The sequence below is a fragment of the Trachemys scripta genome, chromosome 6 (genome assembly GCF_013100865.1).
Source record: "Trachemys scripta elegans isolate TJP31775 chromosome 6, CAS_Tse_1.0, whole genome shotgun sequence".
Lineage (NCBI taxonomy): Eukaryota > Metazoa > Chordata > Testudines > Emydidae > Trachemys > Trachemys scripta.
Genome location: NC_048303.1, coordinates 119,466,062 through 119,486,025, shown reverse-complemented (window position 1 = coordinate 119,486,025; position 19,964 = coordinate 119,466,062). Strand labels below are relative to the sequence as shown.

General features: G+C 42.6%; 1 protein-coding gene across 1 annotated transcript; it reads right to left on the bottom strand.

The window, feature by feature from the left end:
• Positions 1-1,405: 1,405 nt before the first annotated feature.
• On the bottom strand, positions 1,406-16,927 carry ZBTB5 (zinc finger and BTB domain containing 5). Its single transcript, XM_034774178.1, has 2 exons — positions 16,715-16,927; positions 1,406-6,449 (listed from the first exon to the last, which is right to left on the bottom strand). The coding sequence occupies exon 2, from the start codon at positions 6,443-6,445 to the stop codon at positions 4,418-4,420; it is 2,028 nt and encodes a 675-aa protein (XP_034630069.1). The 5' UTR covers positions 6,446-6,449; positions 16,715-16,927; the 3' UTR covers positions 1,406-4,417.
• Positions 16,928-19,964: the final 3,037 nt, after the last annotated feature.

The following is a 19,964-nucleotide window of genomic DNA, read 5'->3' as shown; positions in this document are numbered from 1 at the left end:
TGCTTAATCGGAGATTCACCAGCAGGGGAGTTTAAACAAATGATTTACAATTCCCCAGAACAGCTGACCCCATGACCCAGCAAAGACTTTTCCAGTACAAAGGGTTAGAGTATAAGAAAGGGGAGGGAGAAAGGTGAGGTGGCCAGAGGCTATGACATCACTAAATATCTGAAGAACACTGAACTAAGGGGAGTGGTTCCAGGCTGGAAAAAGCAACAGCTTGTGACATATATTGCAGCTAATGGTGAGACAACTGATTTTGTTTTTAGAGTTAGCCTAGGTAAAATCTAGAAATTAGAGTGTGGTTTTCTCTCTCTCTTTTGTAATTAAATCTGACTTTTGCCTTAGCACCTGTAAATCACTTAAAATCTATCTTTCTCTAGTTAAATGGGGTTTACTGTTTTATCTAAACCAGTGTGTTTGGGAAACCCGCACTTGAGACAAGGGTGGTGGTGTATATTCATTATCCACTGTTAGAATGACAAACTAATTATGAGTTAGTACATTCCAGTGGGAGGGGGAGGGTGGGAAGAGAAACAAGGCTGGGATTGCTGGGGTCACCTATCTGTTCATTGATGGCTGGGCATAGCACTTGTGTTCAACTAGGAATGACATTCCATGCTGGGGGTAAACAGAGCCCGGAAAGGTTGTGATGCTGACAGTAAGGCAGTGTAAAAGACGATCCAGGCTGGAGAGCTAAGGGGACATAATAGACCGGTAATTCAGGTTGCAGCCTGAGGAACGTCACAACTGATGCAGAATCTTTTTCTTTCCCCTATAGGCTCCTCACCAGATCCTTCCAGCTCTTTACTTCCATATAGCATTCTGCCTAAGAGAGAGAGAGTTGGCCACAAGGGGTATTGTTTTTCAAGACAAATAAGGTCTTGTTCGTAATGTTACAGGATTGTATTTAATTATTTAAATCTAAATAATCAAGAGACACCTATGCAAGGAGCTCAGTACCCTAGCATAGCATTAGCAATACAATCAAAATAATTCAATAGGAACTCAGGCAGGCTCCTTTGACACTTCATTTTCTAGGAATCATACCTTCACCCTTTTCCAAAAATACCCAAATAGATATGTTTTGCAGCATACCTGGATGGTCACCAAATCTGGACAGTTCAGAGCCCTCAAGCCCACACACCGAATGCCCTGCCAGCCACTCTCTCTGCTTTATTACAAGAGCGTTCAAGGTCAGGCATTTCTGGAAACGGCAGCTGTGGCAGTATGATACAGGGAGAGACGAGCCCTCAGGTAAGCCAGTCCCAGGTTATTTAGGGCTTTGTAGGTCATAGCCAACTCCTTCAACTCCACCAAGACCAACACACGCACCTGTAGACCCACTGCAACCTATCAGTGTTCCAGTCAGGATTAAGTAAATAAGGAAATCAAATCAGACACATCAGCACAAAAATGTAGTGTTTATTTTCAGATGTTTCTCATAACACTCTAAACATACTGATAGCTTCACGTGAAATCGCACTATAGTGCTCGGCTATTAAGTCTGAACAGAAGTGGGGTGAGGCTAGTTTTGTAATTATAGTCAGGTTTAGAGATTAGATATTGCTCATTGTACAAGATCGGTCAGTTGAGTAGTGAGTGTTTATTCTGAGATATTGCTTCACATAGGAAGACCAAGAAAGCAACAGCAGTCAGACAGGGGTTACTGAAGCTGTAATATGTCCTTCTAGAAACACTGTAATTTGATATACTGAAAATTAAGTGTTACATCTAAAAGATCCCCAATGTTTATTTTATTTTCTTCGTTGTTTCTGAAGAGAGCAGCCCTCCCTTGCCACCTCTGGCCTTGCACATAACCACAAACATTTTATTATAAAAACTGATCCAGAAGTACAGTTAAATATAGGTTTCATTTACATGTTCATCTTCATTCTTAAAATTAAGTGCATTGATTGCCCCACCCCCATCTCTGCTTTCTTCCTGTGAGTGGGAGGGTTTTAGACACAGATGCTAGATAAAGAAAACAGCTGGAAAATAGAAAAAAAAAATAGTTTTTGGAACAAAACTGGAAAAAGGCAAGATATTAAAAAGTTAGGCAAGATATTAGCAATAAGGCAACACAACATAAAATTAAATTAGAAAACACTGCACTGTAGTGATGATCTAGTTTTAATGGAGATGCAGTGAGACTGACGTAGGTCAATGCCGTTAGTCCCTTGACATCAACATGATTACCACATAAAATGCAGCATTTTCTAATGCTATTCATGAACTTGGCACATATCCTTGGTGCCTTAAAAAAACAAAAGCCAGAAGTGTAACCATTAAAAACCAGTCATGGGACTATGAGGTTTTAAAAAAATTGAATCATGTCATAACAGTTCCAAGTGCCTGCTTACCCTAGAAGCTTAAGTTGCAAATCAAATATTAACAGCCCTAAGGCAGTTTTCTCACCACAAAGCGGGAGAGAAGAGTACATTTTATTTCTCTCTCAGCCAGATATTGTTTCATACATAGCCCCGTGTTTCTGTGGTACTGACCATGATTGTTTAGTTCCAATGTTTCAACTGTCTCAGTCACTCAAGACTGAACTAGCTACAGAACTGAGGAACAAGGATTTAATTTTCAGCTTCTATTCAAATAAATCCAAGATTTTTCAGGAGACCAACAGCCCTATTAAAAAATAGCAAAGGTTTAATCAAACTCAGACAGTAACACCCCACAGAATGAGTTTGCTACATAACAGATTAAAGATGAGGAAGTTTGCAAATGCTTGTTTAATATTAAAAATAGCCCCCACTGCTGCTGCTGCAGATTAGCTATATTAGATGCTCATGATCTGTCTCCTTTGGAGACGACGGATGTGCTGAAGCACTAACCGAGATGCTGCATAAACAGAGTAACACTGGTCAGTAGAAGTGCTCCAAAATGTTAATAGAAACCCAGTTCGTTGAACTCCAGGAGTTAGTTCATGTGCATCTTAAAAAAAAAAACCCCACAACTGCAAAAAGTATTAGTTACAATGGTATCAAAGAAGAGGAAATTAAAATAAGATCTGTGAGATTCACGGGAAACAGAGATTACTGAACTTGTTTTACAAGGTGTACAGTGCTATTTTTTAAATTAAATTTGTGTTGGATTTTTACTTGTGGGAAAGTACATTTATGATACTTCTCTAAATTGAAGAATTAGAGTCAACCGGTACATTTATACAGAGAGGCATATGAATATGGCAAGACAGGCTCTCATTCCTGACTGTTCCTCAGATCAAAGTAATCCATGGTTGGGAGGACAATAAGTATATGGAGAAGGAAATTAAAAAGCCTGAAGATAAGAGCATCAGAAAAGGATAGTCTGCTTACACAATAACTTGGATCAGATTGACTGTCAGCATCTGGAAAGGGTAAGAGACTATCTTACACAATAAAAGAAGCCACCACAAATCATATCTCCCATTTAAAATAAAGTAGACAATAACAAGCTCTTTTCAGACATCTATGTATATGGAATTTTAACATATGAAATACAAGTTGGTTAAAATACTGCTAAGAATAGCACATACAGAAACAGTACGTCACTTATCACTCATTACAAGTTTTTACAGGAAAAAAATGGTGAAACACCTAGGAGATCTTGCTGTATTCAAACTATATATACACATCTAACAGTCCAAATGCTACTTGTCTTTGACTCAAGGTAAGCACCTTCATAACAGTGTCCATTACAGGAAAACAGCCAAAAATACATTCAGAACCCCTACAACTATTTTCATAATTAACATTTTAAAGCATTTTGTGGTAGACGGGTGTATCTAAGATTGTTTTTCTTTAAGGATATGCAATCTGCATTAGTAACAGTAAAGAGCTCTTTGCATTTTTGTTCATACACATAATGTATCAACTTATTTTACAAGTTATTTATTTAAACACTTTCACAATTTTACAAAATTCCTAAAAAAATTTGCACTTCAGTTTCTCATCTTTGAAACGTGCTACTTTAACATAATTAGGAGCTGGCTACATTTTCACCCATCCCCTCCTATTTCTTCCCTCCCACCTCCCCCCCCCCCCCAGCAAAGGAACTACTTGGTTTTAGGGATTGCATCCCCATGAGCCCAAGACCTGCATTTACACAATAATAATAATACTTAATACTTCTATAGTGCCTCCTTCAGAGCATCTCAAAGCGCTTCCAAACAGTTGTTTAAGCCTCACAACACCCCTGTGAGGTAGGTATGGTATTATCCCCATTTTACAGGACCAAGACTTTGTTTGGGGGGTGGGGGGGAAGAGGTTTGGGGGGGGGGGGACACGATCACATTTAAGTGTTTACTACAAGGGCAGCTTCTTAACCTGCAGTCTTGAACAACATAGTGTTAATATTCCAGACACAGTTCAGTTCGTGTTCTTACAATTTGAATTGGCATTATTTGTATGGGCTTGGGGGGGAAAGATTAAAGCAAAGTGCTGGGTAGGTTGCTGCTCTGCCACCGTAGGCAGGTAGTTTTGGAATGTTTATACAAATGGCTGGACTGGCTGAACCGTTTGCCACACTTCAAACAGGCATAAGGCTTTTCTCCTGTGTGCACACGGATGTGCTTCTTACAGTCTGTTAAGGTCAAGAAAGTCTTGCAGCAGATTTTACAGGCATATTTGCGAGCACCTTCTACAACCAAGACATTGTGCTCAGATAAGGCCTTCTTACATTTTGAAAGAACATCAGCAGATGCCCTGGTCAACTGTGGTGGACCAGGCTGGGAAGGATGCCCATTTTCGAAAGAGGAACTGGTCCCATTCATTATCAACTGGGAATTAGATGTACTATCTTGCATTTGGGAGCTCCTAACAGAGGTCACAACAGGCATTTTGGGGGCTATGCGACGGTAGCCGGGAAAGTTACTAGCTCCCCCTCTTGGAGAGCCCATCATTGCCCTTGATAAAGAGTGTAGTCCCAAGCCAGACCTTGGAAAGTCCATCCCAAACTGTTCTGCTGCCCGGTATCCAGAAGTCTGTACACATGGAAGACCCATTACATCCTGCATAGGTCTAATAAAGTGAGAGTCTGCAGGTTCATTGAATGGATTCTCCACATGAGAGACGGTAGCAGAGGAATGGCCATTAGTAGGCCCAGACTCTGGACTCATTAAATAAGAGGTGTCTCCATCCATTCTGCAGTCACTGGTTGTATTTGGAATGTTGTCATCATTTTGATTAGCACCAAAATTGCCACCTCGGCTCTTATTCAGAAAATTTGAGATACTGAAAGTAGACTTGTGTTCCAGGTTATTCGACACCTCCAAAATATGGATGTCACCAACCCTATCAGTACTAGATTGGGGGTCAGAAAAGCTACGATCGCTACTTTCCGGACTCAGTTCTATCTTTTCTGCACTGACTACTCCTCCTTCCACTTCAACAGACTCACTGCCTTCTGCTTGGGAAGTGACATCACTCACTTCATCTTGAGGCTCTGGGGAACTCAAGGGCTCGGATTTAACCACCACCCTCATATGTTCTTTTTCATTTAGACTGATCTCTGGATTTTCACACTGAAAGTTGTTTTTCTCAGAAGTAGCTTCTTGGTCAAAGCTAGTTTCCACTTGCGTTGCTTGAGATGCCATGGACATTTGCGAAATGTTTCCTCCACTGTTGTCAGACTGACTGGGCACTTGGGCATCTTCTTGGGGGCCAAAAGACTGATCAAACATAATGGTGTTATCCTCTTGATTATCAGTCACAACATCAGCTTTAGAATTGTCCACAATCTTCAGTGAATCTGGTGAAAAAAATTCTTCCCGTGAATGAACTACCGACTGCCCGCTCTCTGGGGCAACATCTGAAATGATGGACTCGTCTATGGTAGGCCTGATGCGCTGTCTGGCCCGGTCTTCAGAAGACTGTTTCCGTTTGTGGAGACGCCGAATCGGAAAAGTAGTGCGTTGTTCTATGTTACTTCTCATTGATGAGCTCATAGTATTTTGTTGTTCCTCTGCGCTCTGGGTGGAATTTAATGCAGAGCTCACTATACTCAGTCCAAGCTGCTGAAGCATGAAAGATCTTTGCATGCGTGCATTTTGTTCTTGAACTCTATCACTAGGTGGCGACATTGGCAGCGTCCTTGTAGTAAGGTAGTGTTTACATGCTTTAACAACAGAGTTCAAATGTAAGTGAGAAGCTGCCAGCAAGACATCCATAACATTGCTCTCTCCAAGCATGAGTGTGGAGGTGTACATCATGTCAATCAGAGCCGCAAAGGCCTCCGCTGTTACTACCTCACTGTCCAGCTGGATCATGTTCATGGTCTGGTCTCCCTCTGCTACCGTAAAGAGAGCTCGAAAATGTGTGCTGCATGCTGCCAAAACAGAGCGATGGGCTTTGAAATGCCTGTTCCCCACCACAATGACACAGTCACAAAGTTGACCATGAAGACGCTGGTAGTTTAGCTGTTGAAAGATTTGCTCAAAATGTCCTGGAAAATCCATGATCCTACAAAATAAAAGAGGAAAATGTAAGACAAAAATGGCTGATGTTCTATTTTTATCACAATGAACCAGGGTTTAAAATTTGAATGCAGGTGGCTCAGAGGCAAACTATCAATAACTGATCTTTTACTTATGACCACCATATTACTATAATACTTATGCTGGCAACCTTGTGAAGGAGCACAGAAAAACTGCAGCTTCTGCTAGATTCATTCTTTTTTCAGGATTTTCTCTAATGTACTTCCCAGCTAAGTATCAAACATACTATAGGCTGAGCTGATAACACAACCTATAGTTAAAGGTGTCGAATACCTTCCACTATAAAGACCCTTCTTTCAGTTGCTTATAACTTCAAACTTTAACCCTTCAGGCTGAAATTCCTCATGCCCGATCTCTCCCTTAGCGAATACTTTCCAGCAAAAGTTAGTCTAAAACAGTTCAGCAGTTTGAGAACGAGATTAGGAGAAAATATGTTGTTTCCTCGTACTAAAAAAACAAAAACAAATTATTGCAACCATTTCCCTGAAAAGCTCTAGTACCTCCATACTTTGAAGAAAGGCCTTGGCTACACTGGCGCTGTACAGCGCTGCAACTTGCTACGCTCAGAGGTGTGAAAACGTCCCCCACCCCCCACGAGCGCAGCGCTGCAAGAGAGCTCTCTCGCAACGCTGCAAGACTACATTCGCGCATGACAGTGCTGTGAATCCCCAAGTGTAGCCAAGGCCAAAGGGTGTGAAGTTTGACCAGGGGTGGGAGGGCGAGGAGGTTAGAGATGTGCTTTTTGCAGTCCCAGTAAAAATTCACCCAAGCATGGCCATGCTCTACAAAATCTCCGTCAGCACATGGTCAATACAGACTTGTTCAGAGAATTTAACTGCCACACTCTTAAGATTTCATCTTCACTGAGCATGCTCCAGCCGGGTCTTTCCTTGAAATTGCTCCTCTCAGCAGCCAAGAGAACTGAGAGCAGGCAGCCTGTCTTGCCTGTGTTCTCAATGGCCCCTATGCTGGCACCCAGGCAGCATGAAGGAAGAAGTTGCCTACCAAAAATGCAGAGGGGTGAGGAATAAGGAGGGGTGTTGCACAAATCAGAAGGCAGAAAGGTGGCAGGGGTGTGTGGTGGGGGCAAGAGCCAAGTGGATTGGATAGAAGAGAGGGAGGGGTAGACAGGAGAAGGGGGGATAGACAGAAGGATCTATAACCACTAGGTAACACTCCCCTACAAAAACCTGGATTTAACCTAGGAGTTTTCAGTCTCTGCATTCCTCTGCTATCAGCAAAGATAACAGCATACTACCACTACCGGTTACTCCATTAGCTCAAGAGGTAGAGGACTGTGCTGTGGATATAAAGGTCCAAACCCTATTACTGACCTAATTTGAGGGTCAGCGTGTGTGTGTATTTAATTTGTATCATGTGGAACCAAATTTAAAAAAAAATTGGAAGTCACATAAGAGCCACCTTAGAAAAATGTAAAGGTTGCAGTCAAGCACTCAAAAAACTAGGAAATGCTCAAATCAAGGTTGCACAATTCAGCTCCTTTGTGTGTTTATGCATTATGAGAGTTTTTAATTACATGATCACACACTACACTTTTACCACAGGACCCCATCTCATTCAGTGCACAGATTGGACGGACAGTGCTCTGGGAATGAATCAGGGTTGCATAGTGAATTAGGCTGTTGCCTGTAGGGCACATGCTTCATTTGTTGCAGAAGTTGGAAGGTGCTCAGGGAATGTGGCAGGGGACTGTAGGAAGAGAAAGGATATTCTAATGGTTAAGGATGCTAAAAGCCACTCTAGAAAATTGAATTCTATCCCTGCCTCTGCCACAGAGTTCCTGTGTGATGCTGGACAAGTCATGCAAGTCAAAATATTCACAGCTGTCTTCTAATTGTGGGTTCCTCATTTTCTGAATGCCCAAAACAAAACTCCTGCCACCAGATTTGCTAAGCATTCACAACTGCAACTATAGTCAACTGGAGCTGTGCTCTGAACAAAAAATGCTGAATACTCTGAAAGCCCTAGGATTTCAAGCTGGGCACCCAAAAATAATAGACACTTGACAATTTTGGCCTTTACCTCATAGGGGTGTTGTGAAGACATTAATGTTTCTGAAGTTCACAGAGGTTATGGAGAGCACCACAGAAATGCACACGAGGAAATTGATAATTTTGTATTAAGTGCAGGGTTTGTTAAATGAAGACTAGGACCACACATTAATAGATTATAACCTCCTGCATAACTCAGGCCATAAGACTTCCCTAAATTAATTCCTGTTTGAATGAGAGCATCTTTTAGGAATAACACCCAATCTTGATTTTAAAATTGCCAACGATGGAGAATCCACCACAACCCTTGGTAAGCTATTCTAGCGGTCAGTTACCCTTACCGTTAAAAATGTGTTCCTTTACTCTAGCCTACGCTTGTCTAGCTCCCACTTCCAGTCACTGGATCTTGCTATATTATGTCTGTTAGACTGAAGAGCCCTTTACCATCAAATTTCTGCTCCCCACATAGGGTACTTATAAACCGTGCTTAAGTCACCCATTAACCTTCTCTTAGAAACACAAAATAAATTGAGTATCAGAGGGGTAGCCGTGTTAGTCTGAATCTGTAAAAAGCAACAGAGGGTCCTGTGGCACCTTTGAGACTAACAGAAGTATTGGGAGCATAAGCTTTCGTGGGTAAGAACCTCACTTCTTCAGATGCAAGAAGTGAGGTTCTTACCCACGAAAGCTTATGCTCCCAATACTTCTGTTAGTCTCAAAGGTGCCACAGGACCCTCTGTTAAAATAAATTGAGTTCCTTGAATATTTCACTTTAATCTAAGGCATAATTTCCCCATCTTTTAATCATTCTTGTGGTTCTTCCCTGCGCCCTCTCCAATTTATTAACATCCTTCTTGAACTGTAGATATCAGAACTGGACACAGTATTCCAGTAGCAGTTGCACCAGAGCCAAATACAGAGGTAACAAAACCCTCCTTACTCCTACTTGATACTCTCCTGTTTATACACCTCTTCCCTGATAGAACGTGACCTGACAGAATACGAATTTGGATATAACGCGGTAAAGCAGCGGGGAGCCCCAGGCCCTTTAAAGCGCCACCCGAGCCCGGCTGCCGGAGTCCCCCGATGGTGATTTAAAGGGACCAGGGCTCCCCACAGCAGCTGGAGCACCGGGCCCTTTAAATTCCCGCCGGGGCTCTGAAATTCCCCCAACTCACATGAGCCTCTAGCTAGCAAGTGTCCAATAAAATTTTTCATCTGTGCTATATGTCTAGTGATAGAAGTGGACAGTATGCACTCTGCTTCCTCCAGTGAAAAAGGAAAAACAAATGGTAGTAAGATCTAGGAGAAAAACATTTAGCAAACCTTAAGAGCAAGGTCCTATCTTCTCTGTAAATACTTTTTCCACTGATCTCTCTGGTCCTGCTAGCTCAGAACCCAAACTGTGTTGCATGCTTAGCAACATGAGCACTGTTCAACAAGAAATGTGGGTAAGGTTTTGGATTTTCCGTTTCCGTTACAATTGAAAAGTTTAACACACAGAGATATTGTTTTAGACTGACCCTTGCCTTAGAAAGACAATTTTCCCCACTATCTGTACCTTTCTGATTAAGAAGATAACTGAAGGTTTTTTTTAAAGAAACAGACCAACAGTAATATTGCAGCATATTATATGACAGAGATTACCAGATCCTATAGAAACAGCTAAGACAGGACTGGCAAATCACAGAAACATATCTTGGGAAAGGAGTCAAAATTAAGAGAGAGCCTCCTAATTTAAAGAGTTAATGTTTACATTGGCTTACAATTCCATGCATTTATTTCAAAATGTCATGTAAGACTCAAACCACGTATCTGAATATTCTCATAGTGCATGATTCTCTATATGCATAAGTGCATTATGCGTGTACAGAATTCCAGATTCATGCATTCTGATATAAATGAGACAAAGCAATTTATTTTGATATAGGCAATAAATATCAGGTATGAACTTTACTGACTTCCCTTCTAAACCGAAGATGGGTAAAAGGAATTTGACCTCATTAGACAAGCCTGAAGTTTCAAAAAACAAAAACAAAGCTAATCTGAAAGATTCCCAATGGATGAATACTTGTTTCAGGGCCAAATTAAAAAAAACCCACATAAAAACATTACTTTTTCCATTTTAATATATCTATGCTTCTTTTTTAGAGGAATGACTCATGTCAACTTAAAAGGATAGCTTCTTCCAAAAGCTGAAAACTTACAAATAGGGTTTAATCACAGTCTATTTCTTTTACTGCTGTGTCCAAAGCCAGTGTGAGAATTAAAAAGACATTCAAAGTTATTACAACAACTATCCCTTTGGACATATCCGATCATAACTGAAAGTACTGGTCCAAACAAAGATTACAAACTGAACCTATAGTCATCCCCTCCCCTCCCCCCCAAATTTGACATCGGTTAAAGAAGGCATTTATAGTGTGATGGACTATGTTTTTGCGGAGGCCATGTCTACATTAGCAAGCTTACAGTGGCACAGCTGTACCGATGGAGCTGTGCCACTGTAAGATTGCTCGTGTAGCTGCTCTATGCCGATTGGAGAGAGCTTCCCCCGTCGACATAATAAAAGCACCACCTAAACAAGCAGCGGTAGCTATGTTGGAGGGAGAGTCTCCCACCAAAACAGCGCTGTGCACACGAGCACTTATGCCCGCAAAATTTATGTCCCTTGGGGTGTATTTTTTTCACACCCCCGAGCCGCACACGTTTTGCCGACATAAGGGGTAGTTTAGACATGGCCCTAGTGTCAACTGTCTCAGATATGCCATAGTTAAACTGAATATCAAAGGGAACTTGGTACACAAGTAATAACACTCTAAGTCATGACCAGTATTACAATTGGGTTGCTTCTTGCTTGCCAGCCGACAGCTGGCAGTTTACTACTTGGACTCCCTCCCTCCCCACCTCCCTAAACCTTCAATATTTAAAATATATTTGATGTGTCAGACACCAAATCGGTAAGGATCCCTAGCACACAATTCATATATGAAAAGATGCCCAAATTACATTAAAGAACTTAAGCAACAAGGTTGTATTTCACCACATTAGAATGTATTTGTATTGTGTTCAACTGTTGTGCCAAACGTACCAAAACCCATAGAAAATTCCTTTGGAGGCAGTAATAGACATTTAATCCAGGTACTTAAATAATAAAAGCATCATTCACGTAAAAAATCAAGAATGCTTTTTTCTCCTTTTCGTCCCTCAACAGTTTGATTTTATTTAATAAGCCATGGAGAAAAATCTTAAAGAAGTTGACATTTTCAGTGTTAAAAACCTACACTCGTGAAAATTATGTAAGAAGAATAGAAACAAATACCTACTCTGCCGATGTGGGGTAACGTGTGATGCAAAAATCAGATCCAAGGAGTTTATACACTTGTCTAAAGGGATAAAGTGGGATGCCACATCCAAAAGCGATCATTCTGGGACACATTAACAGCAGTGTCATATATAAGACACAGGAGATAATTGTTCAGCTCTACTTGTCACTGGTGAGGCCTCAGCTGGAGTACTGTGTCCAGTTCTGGGCATCACTTTTTAAGGAAAGAAGAGCAAACTGCAAAGAGTCAAGATCAGAGCAAAAAAATAATTAGATGTTTGGAAAAAATGTCCAATTCTTTCAGTCTTTCCTCATATGACATGCTCAGTCTAGAAAAGAGTTTTCAAATATGAAAAAGGTGGTTTTAAAAAGAGGACAGTGATCAATTGTTCTCCAAGTCCATCAAGGGTACATCTACACTACAGCGGGGAGTCGATTTAAGATACGCAAATTCAGCTACGTGAATAGCGTAGCTGAATTCGACGTATTACAGCCGACTTACCCCGTTGTGAGGACGGCGGCAAAATCGACTTCTGCCGCTTTTTGTCGGCGGCGCTTACTACCACCTCCGCTGGTGGAGTTAGAGCGCCGATTCGGGGATCGATTGTCGCGTCCCGACGGGACGCGATAAATCGATCCCCGAGAGGTCGATTTCTACCCGCCGATTCAGGCGGGTAGTATAGACCAGGCCCAAGGGTAGGACAAGAAGTAATCAGCTTAGTTTGCAGCAAGGGATATTTAGATAGAAAGTTTTTCCTAATAACAAAACTATAAAGGATAGTTAAGCACTGGAACAAGTTACGTCAGGAGGTTGTGGAATTCCCATCAATGGAGGTTTTTAAAAACAGGTTAGACAAACGGCTCTCAGGGACAGTCTAGATATATTTAACCCTGCTTCGGGGGCGGGGGGGGGATTAGGTGGCCTTTTTCTATATTTCTACAGAAATATACATGTCTACATTTCTATTATTATTGTCTTATTATTCCATTTGTATCTGCCTGACCGGCACCAAACCACCACGAAAGCTTCAGATACTATGTCAGTTTTAATTTCTCTGTTTTGTCAGTTTTACAGTATTTCTGAAAAATAAAGCTTTAACACTCCCGTAAAAATGAAACTTTTCTTATGGCCTTGCTACCGCTGCACCATAACATGACACTTGTATTCCCAATCTTCATCTTGATCTGCAAAAGCTGAACGGATCCATAGGATGGTTTCTCTGCCACCTACCTCTCAAATGGAGGCCCCAACTTTAAAAAGAAAATTCAGTTTCCAGCTTTCCCATTTAAAAGCAATCCTCTGTCCATGAATCAAACCTCAAATACCATATGAAGCCAAAGAGAGCTGCATTTAGTATCCCAGGAGAAAGAGCAGACACAGATACCTGAGCATGATACCATCTTGCCCAACAGGGCATTAAACGTCTAAATCTAACACATTAACCTCACTTTACCATTTACTAGAAATTCAAGAACCCTAATGACTTCTCTCAACCCTTGCTAATTTCGAAGCAGCCTGGAAACAATGCACAAGTTTTTAACAGTGAGAGTAATTAACCAATGGATAATTTACCAAGGATCGTGGTTGATTCTCAATCACTGACACTGACTGGATGTTTTTTCTAAAAGATCTGCCCTAGCAAATATTTTGGGGAAGTTCTATGGCCTGTGTTAAACAGGAAGTCAGAATAGATGATCATAGTGGTTCCTGCTGGCCATGGAGTCTATAAATCTCTGCATGCTGTTTTTTAATTCTAGTCATCTAACCAATGATGATTTAGTTTAACTCAGAATGGAGAAATACATTTTTACCAGAAAAATTTAAAACAGGCCAAAGTGACACATATCATTTGTGCCTTCTCCACTGTAGATGATACATGGGCTGAATCAATTTCCTTCATGATTTTAACTTCCAAAGCAGATTATTTTCTCTATAAATTAGGCATGTCGCCAGCAAATCAATACTGCATTTTAACGGAGATTTGACAAGTCCCCTGCTTCTGGCTTCCCCAAAACTATTCATATTAAAATTATTTCAAGAATATATCTTCTTATGGCAGTGTAATTTGAACCACTATTAAACGGAAAGTCTGTGTTGTACAATCTTTCATACAAATCCATAATATGATTCCAGACATTTTAGCATGTACTAATTAATACAAATATTTTTGGCTGAAGTAACAACCATAATTTTGTAATTCTTAACTCTTCCAAAAACCTCAGCCACAAGTGTGTTTTTTAAAAGAGAAGTTTATTTATTATATGTTCAAATAATGTAGCTATGTCTAAACTAATTACTTTTAGTTATGGGAAATAACGAACTGTTACAATCACTAATTTAAACAGTGACACAACAAAGTTAAAAGAAAAAAGTAGCAACTAACAGGCTGCCTATGCTCCCTTTGCTTTGTTACATATTTCAATTTTATATCAAAGTTTAACAGTAGCCAGATGGTTGCTAGTTTGACCTTTGCCAAATTTGTCTTTGATAGTACTATTGTGTAAAAAAACGTAGATCCTAAACATATAAATAAAAGAACATAAGAATGGCCATACTGGATCAGACCAAGGGTCCATCTAGCCCAGTATCCCGTCTTCTGACAGTGGCCAATGCCAGGTGCCCCAGAGGGAATGAACAGAACAGGGAATCACAAAATGCAGTTGCCAAATGACCTCCATACAGTCTACAGACAAATATCTTTTTGTACTTTGGCAGTTTGCTTTGCAAGACATTACACCATTTGTTGTACCTTCCATTACACTTGCTAGAACGCATTCAATGTTATAAATGCAAGCCAACAGAGGTTCTAAAACAGTCACCTACAATTATTTTTATTCTCTGAAAATTCCAAATAATCAAACCAGGAGTGGGGGAGGTGTGTGGGGGGGGAAACAAGAGGGGAGGAATAGCTGTTATAAGTGTTTGGGTACACTTGAAAGATAACCTGGAGTCGAACTAAAGAACTAAGCTACGCCAAAACTTGTTTCACATCTACTTGAACAGCAAGTCACTCATAGTTGTACAGGTTTAGAATGATTTCACAGTTTTTATCGTTCACTATCCAAGAAGTTAAAAAAAAAAAAAACTGCAAAGGGTTATTTTTTGAAAACTCTGCTTCACATACTTGGTCACATGATTTTGTAACAGTGATTTGCTTAGAATCAGACATTTTTAAAGAAGTGTTTCATAGAGTCTTGCAGCAGAGCTCAAATGCCAACTTCATTTCACTAGAGTCTGTAGTATGTCAAATGCTGTTTTGGAAGACCTAATTTCCCCTGGCTTAGAAGTCTCAGTGGCATGAATGAGGTCTTGAAAGTGAAAGATGTGTGAGCTGACAAATTTTTGAATCTGCCAAGAGAAAATCTATATGGCAACACAAAGGCGGCTACAAGTATAAAAAAAGCTCCCAGTTGGTTTTCTGCAAATTACACGTTAACCGGTAGCTGTGTTTTTAATACGACACACACCACATTTTTATCATTTACTTAATTATTCTTACGCAACCACAGTGGTTCAGTAGCACTAACCAAGGACTAGGGGTAGCCACCACAGTGAAGTCAGCAAGACTTTGCTCACTTCAGAATGACCAGACCTGGCCTTATAATTATTTTTCAATGTGTCTACTCCAACCTGCAGGTTGTAACACCTGTTACAAAAAGTTACACAAATGTGAGCACTCGGTAGAATTTCCAGCACAAATGGTTAGAGACTGCAGGTGTGACTACCAACCCACTCCCCATATGAATTCTACCCATGTACACAAGACAGATCCTCAGACCAGGTGGTTTTCATTACAGACATCCCCCCCAATCCACACACTTGCTCAGGGGTACCCAACCTGGGGGAATGTCACTACAGTTCTCCCCACATACAGTCTTGGGAGAATTTTGGGACTCAATTTTTCCCAACAACAGAGGAACCTGCATGGAGTGGGGAGGGAGGCTGGGTCTGGAGATCATGGGCACCTGAAGGGAAGGCTCAGGATCGACAGACGAGGGAAGGCTGCAGTGGGGGGCCTACATGCAGATCTGTCACTGCAGGAGAGCCGGGGCAGGGAGATGAGGGCAGCTGGGGGGGCTGGGGTATGTCTGTCCCCGCAGGAGGATGTGTAAATGAGGGAAGGATGCAGTCGAGGGGCTACATGCAGATCTGTCACTGCAGGAGAGCCGGGGCAGGGAGATGAGGGCAGCTGGGGAGCTGGGGTATGTCTGTCCCCGCAGGAGCATGTGTCGATGAGGGAAGGATGCAGTCGGGGGGCTACATGCAGATCTGTCACTGCAGGGGAGCCGGGGCAGGGAGGTGAGGGCAGCTGGGGTATGCCTGTCCCCGCAGAAGGATGTGTCGATGAGGGAAGGATGCAGTGGGGGCCTAGGGGCAGGGCTATCACTGCAGGGGGCTGGGGGCAGAGAACGAGGGCAGCCTGCGGGGGTGGGGTGGGCAGATGAGGGCAGCCTGCAGGGGTAGGGGCGGGTTGGGGTCTGTCCCTGCGGGGGGGGGTGGATGAGCGGAGGAGGCAGTGGGGGCCTACGGGCAGGGCTGTCCCTGCGGGGGGGGAAGGGGGCGTGTATGGGGGGCCTGGTACCAGCCCGAGCCCTGGCCAGAGGCCCCCCCGCCGCCCTGTCACTCACAGGCCGGCCGAGGCCCCGCCCCTCCCGCGCAGACTGTCTAGTGTCGGTGACACTAATCTTGCCGTCTCCCAGGCCCCGGCGCATGCGCAGGACCCCGGCCCCCTTCTCACTCCCCAACCCCCCCTCCCCGCGCATCGGCGAGACAAGCGCTGACAAGAGAACAAACCACCCCAAACACAGCGCGCGCCCGCCCCGTCTCCCGCGCGCCCCCGGCGCAGCGCGCGCAGCCTCGCCCGCCCGCCCGCCACCCCGGGCCTGCCTCACCTGCGCCGTGCAGTCCCCGCCCCTCCCGCGGCTCTGCGTCTCCGGGCGGGGGGGGACCGTCGTTCTCGGCCCCGGCGCGTTCCTCTCCAGCTCGCTCCGGTCTCCTCCCCCCTCCACTCCGGACACTGCAACCGCCTCGCCGGCAGCAGGAAGTGACGCCATCGTATGGCGGCCAATCCGCGGGGTGGGCGGGGACGAGAAGAAAAAAAGGCTCCGCAGCCTCCCGGGATGCGAAACTCCTAGCCAATCCTAGGGCTCCATTCGCGGCCCTTGGCGCCCCGAGGAGTAGCCTCAGCCAATCCGCCACCAGGTTGCTGATACCACCACGGTGCTCCAGGGGCTTGATCAATAAACTGCTCGCTGATTGGACATGCCCTCCATAAACCAATCAGAATGTGATTTCACTCAAGGCTGAGGCTCAGACGCGCCCCCTTCCCTGACAAGCAGAACTGCAGCCTCCCAAGAGCTTCAGCGCCCTCCTACTTTAGGGCTTCCCCCCCCCTTACTCCCCCCCTCCCCCCCATGTTCATTGACCTGATCCCACCTGAGCTGGGCCCCTATGCACCCTCCAGGACCAGTCAGTGCCCCACATCAGAGCCCAGAGCCTGTTAAAGTAGGATGGAAACTGTGCACACCCTCATCTACAGCATAGGGACCTGGGCTTGGAAAGCAATGCTCCAGGGCGTTTCCAGCAGGCTATAAAAGCAGAACTGTTGCCAGTCCCCGATGTTCAAAAATCATGAGTCAGGCTCCAAAAAAATCATGAAGCTGTATTAGAAATCATGAGATTCTTTTAGAAAATTAACATTGGGTTATTTTCCTTTGCATTCTGGTTTTTGAGCCTTTAGGGTGCACTTGAGTCCTATTCCCAAGCTGTTCCCTGCACTTGTGAAGGCCACAAACTTACTTTTTAATAAAAATGAAAGCTGAGATTTTCACATCATTCTGTGCCTGCAAAGCTGGGGCTTGAACTGAAACATCAAATATTGTGAGATGCATGATAAAAATCACAAGAGTTGGCAACACTTCACTAAATAAGTAAAAACCGATCCATAAATGATTGTTAAAGTCTTCCAGAAGCATTCTAAAAACAGGAGAAAATTCTCAGGCCCGACTCTAACTACCAACTGTACTGATTGGGACAAACCGCAAGAGAAAAATAAGCACAGATTTAAATTTTTTATTAAAGATAATGTTAAAATTATCTAATACACATGTTAAGAAAACAGTTTTTATACAGCTAAGTATAATGCTTAAGTTATATAAAAGTACGAAGTTTGGTTTAAAAGTCATAAAATATAAAACATAACAACATACTGTATATAATCTGCACTATCCCAAATTAAGGTTAATAAATTTAACAATACCATTAAAATATTAGCATCCAAATATTTGAGTACATCACTCACAAAAAGTTATACTAAGAGTAGCTTGTGGAAAGCAAATATAGCAATCAGTGTAGATTGTCCCAGAACCAGGCATTCCTCCAGCGCCAATAATGGCTACAGAGAATAACAAGGACGAGCTTCTCTTCCCGCATTAATATACAGAAAATAATACAACATCTAGAGCCATCTTAACTAAAGCAGTTTACAAATGCATTAGACCAAAGTTTAAATCAAACATGCATCAGACATTGGAAAGAACAGATACAAAAATACTAATAAGCCAGACCCCTAGAAATCCCTGCGCAGAACTGACACAAAAAATCACCTTAATTCACAGGCATTAAGACACAGACCCACTGTCGACAATGAACCAGTTTGCTACTGTAGACAGATCCTTACAAAATCACATGCCACGTCAGATGCCAGTTTGTAACAGCACTCTCCTCTCCTTCCTCCATTTGGGTCTTCAGCTGGGTCCGAATCTCAAACTTCAGCACTAAAGCAATGAGCTTTTATCACTTGAACTGAAAAAAGTAATAATTCCATTGGCTGGTAGCAGCAGACTCTATCCTCTGGCATGAGCCAGACAGGAGAGAGGAAGAAAAATTAACATTCTAGTGCAGGCAGGATTTTCTTCTTTCCATCCATCGTTGCAATGTGCTGTATCAAGGTCTTCCTATGGATGCCTGTAATTTCACAAATGACATCATGCAATATAGGCCAGGAGAAGCAGTGGTAGCTCCCAAAGGATTTTGCAAACTTGAGTTCAAGTACCTGTAGAGTGTGGCTTATTTTAAAACAGAAATAATGCAGTGTCCTGCTTTTCTGAGATCTAAAATAAGCTTACCTCAGCCATAGGCTCCGAAGTGACAGACCGACACAGGCTGTGAGAACAGGAGAAGACAATGGCTATGGGCACCATCTCTCATTCAGCTTTTCCCTCCCTCCATGCAGACTGTTTTAATTTACTTCTTAGAGAATCAGCAGACTGCAGCCAATGAGACTCATCAACATCTATGACAGGAATAATATATCCAGATACGGGTAATTATAATTGTTTTGTATTACTATCCAAAGACACCTCATCTCTTATTAATATCAAAATTCTACCCAATAGCCTTTGTCTAAACTTTTTTTCTGTTGGCATGACAGAAAACTGTTGGTCTAGAAAGCTGGTCTGGGGGGAACACACTCCAGTTAAGTACACAAAGATTGGCCACAAAGATGTTATCTGAAGAATGTTTAAAGTTGACTGTTAGCCAAGTGATAGTTGTAAGCAGACCAACAACTCTCCCTAGAGAAAGGGGGTATATGTGTTTGAGGGGACCTCAACTGGAAGCAGAGTGCTTAAGGATAATATTGACAACTATTTATGTACATTTGGGAACAGAAAGAATCATTAGTTGTCAAATAGGGATGTGGTTTCACTAAAGAACAGATGGCAAAAAAGGCAATAAGTGGACTAATATTCTGGACTGGACTAAACTGTGGTGCAGCCCCAAATGATAAAAGGCTTGTGAAACAAGAGTTCAAATGAGCTCTGGTGAAAGGGGGTCTTCTTTCTCTCAAACTCTCACACCCCCACTCTGCCTTTCTTCCTGACAGTGTCACCACAGCTCTTAGAAAGAACAGGAGTACTTGTGGCACCTAAGATGGACAGTTTTAAATTGTGGGTCACACTCATAAAGTTCAGCCATTCAAATAATAAATATAATGGGGCAACTCCTGAAGTTCTTATTAAACCAGGCAAAACTCTGACTGAAATTAAACAGCAGACTGGGTCTCCCTGCAAAAGTGTTATTGACCGAAGGAAGCAGATGGTGGTAGGTCTATTTCTAGCCATTTGTATTTGTAACAATCTA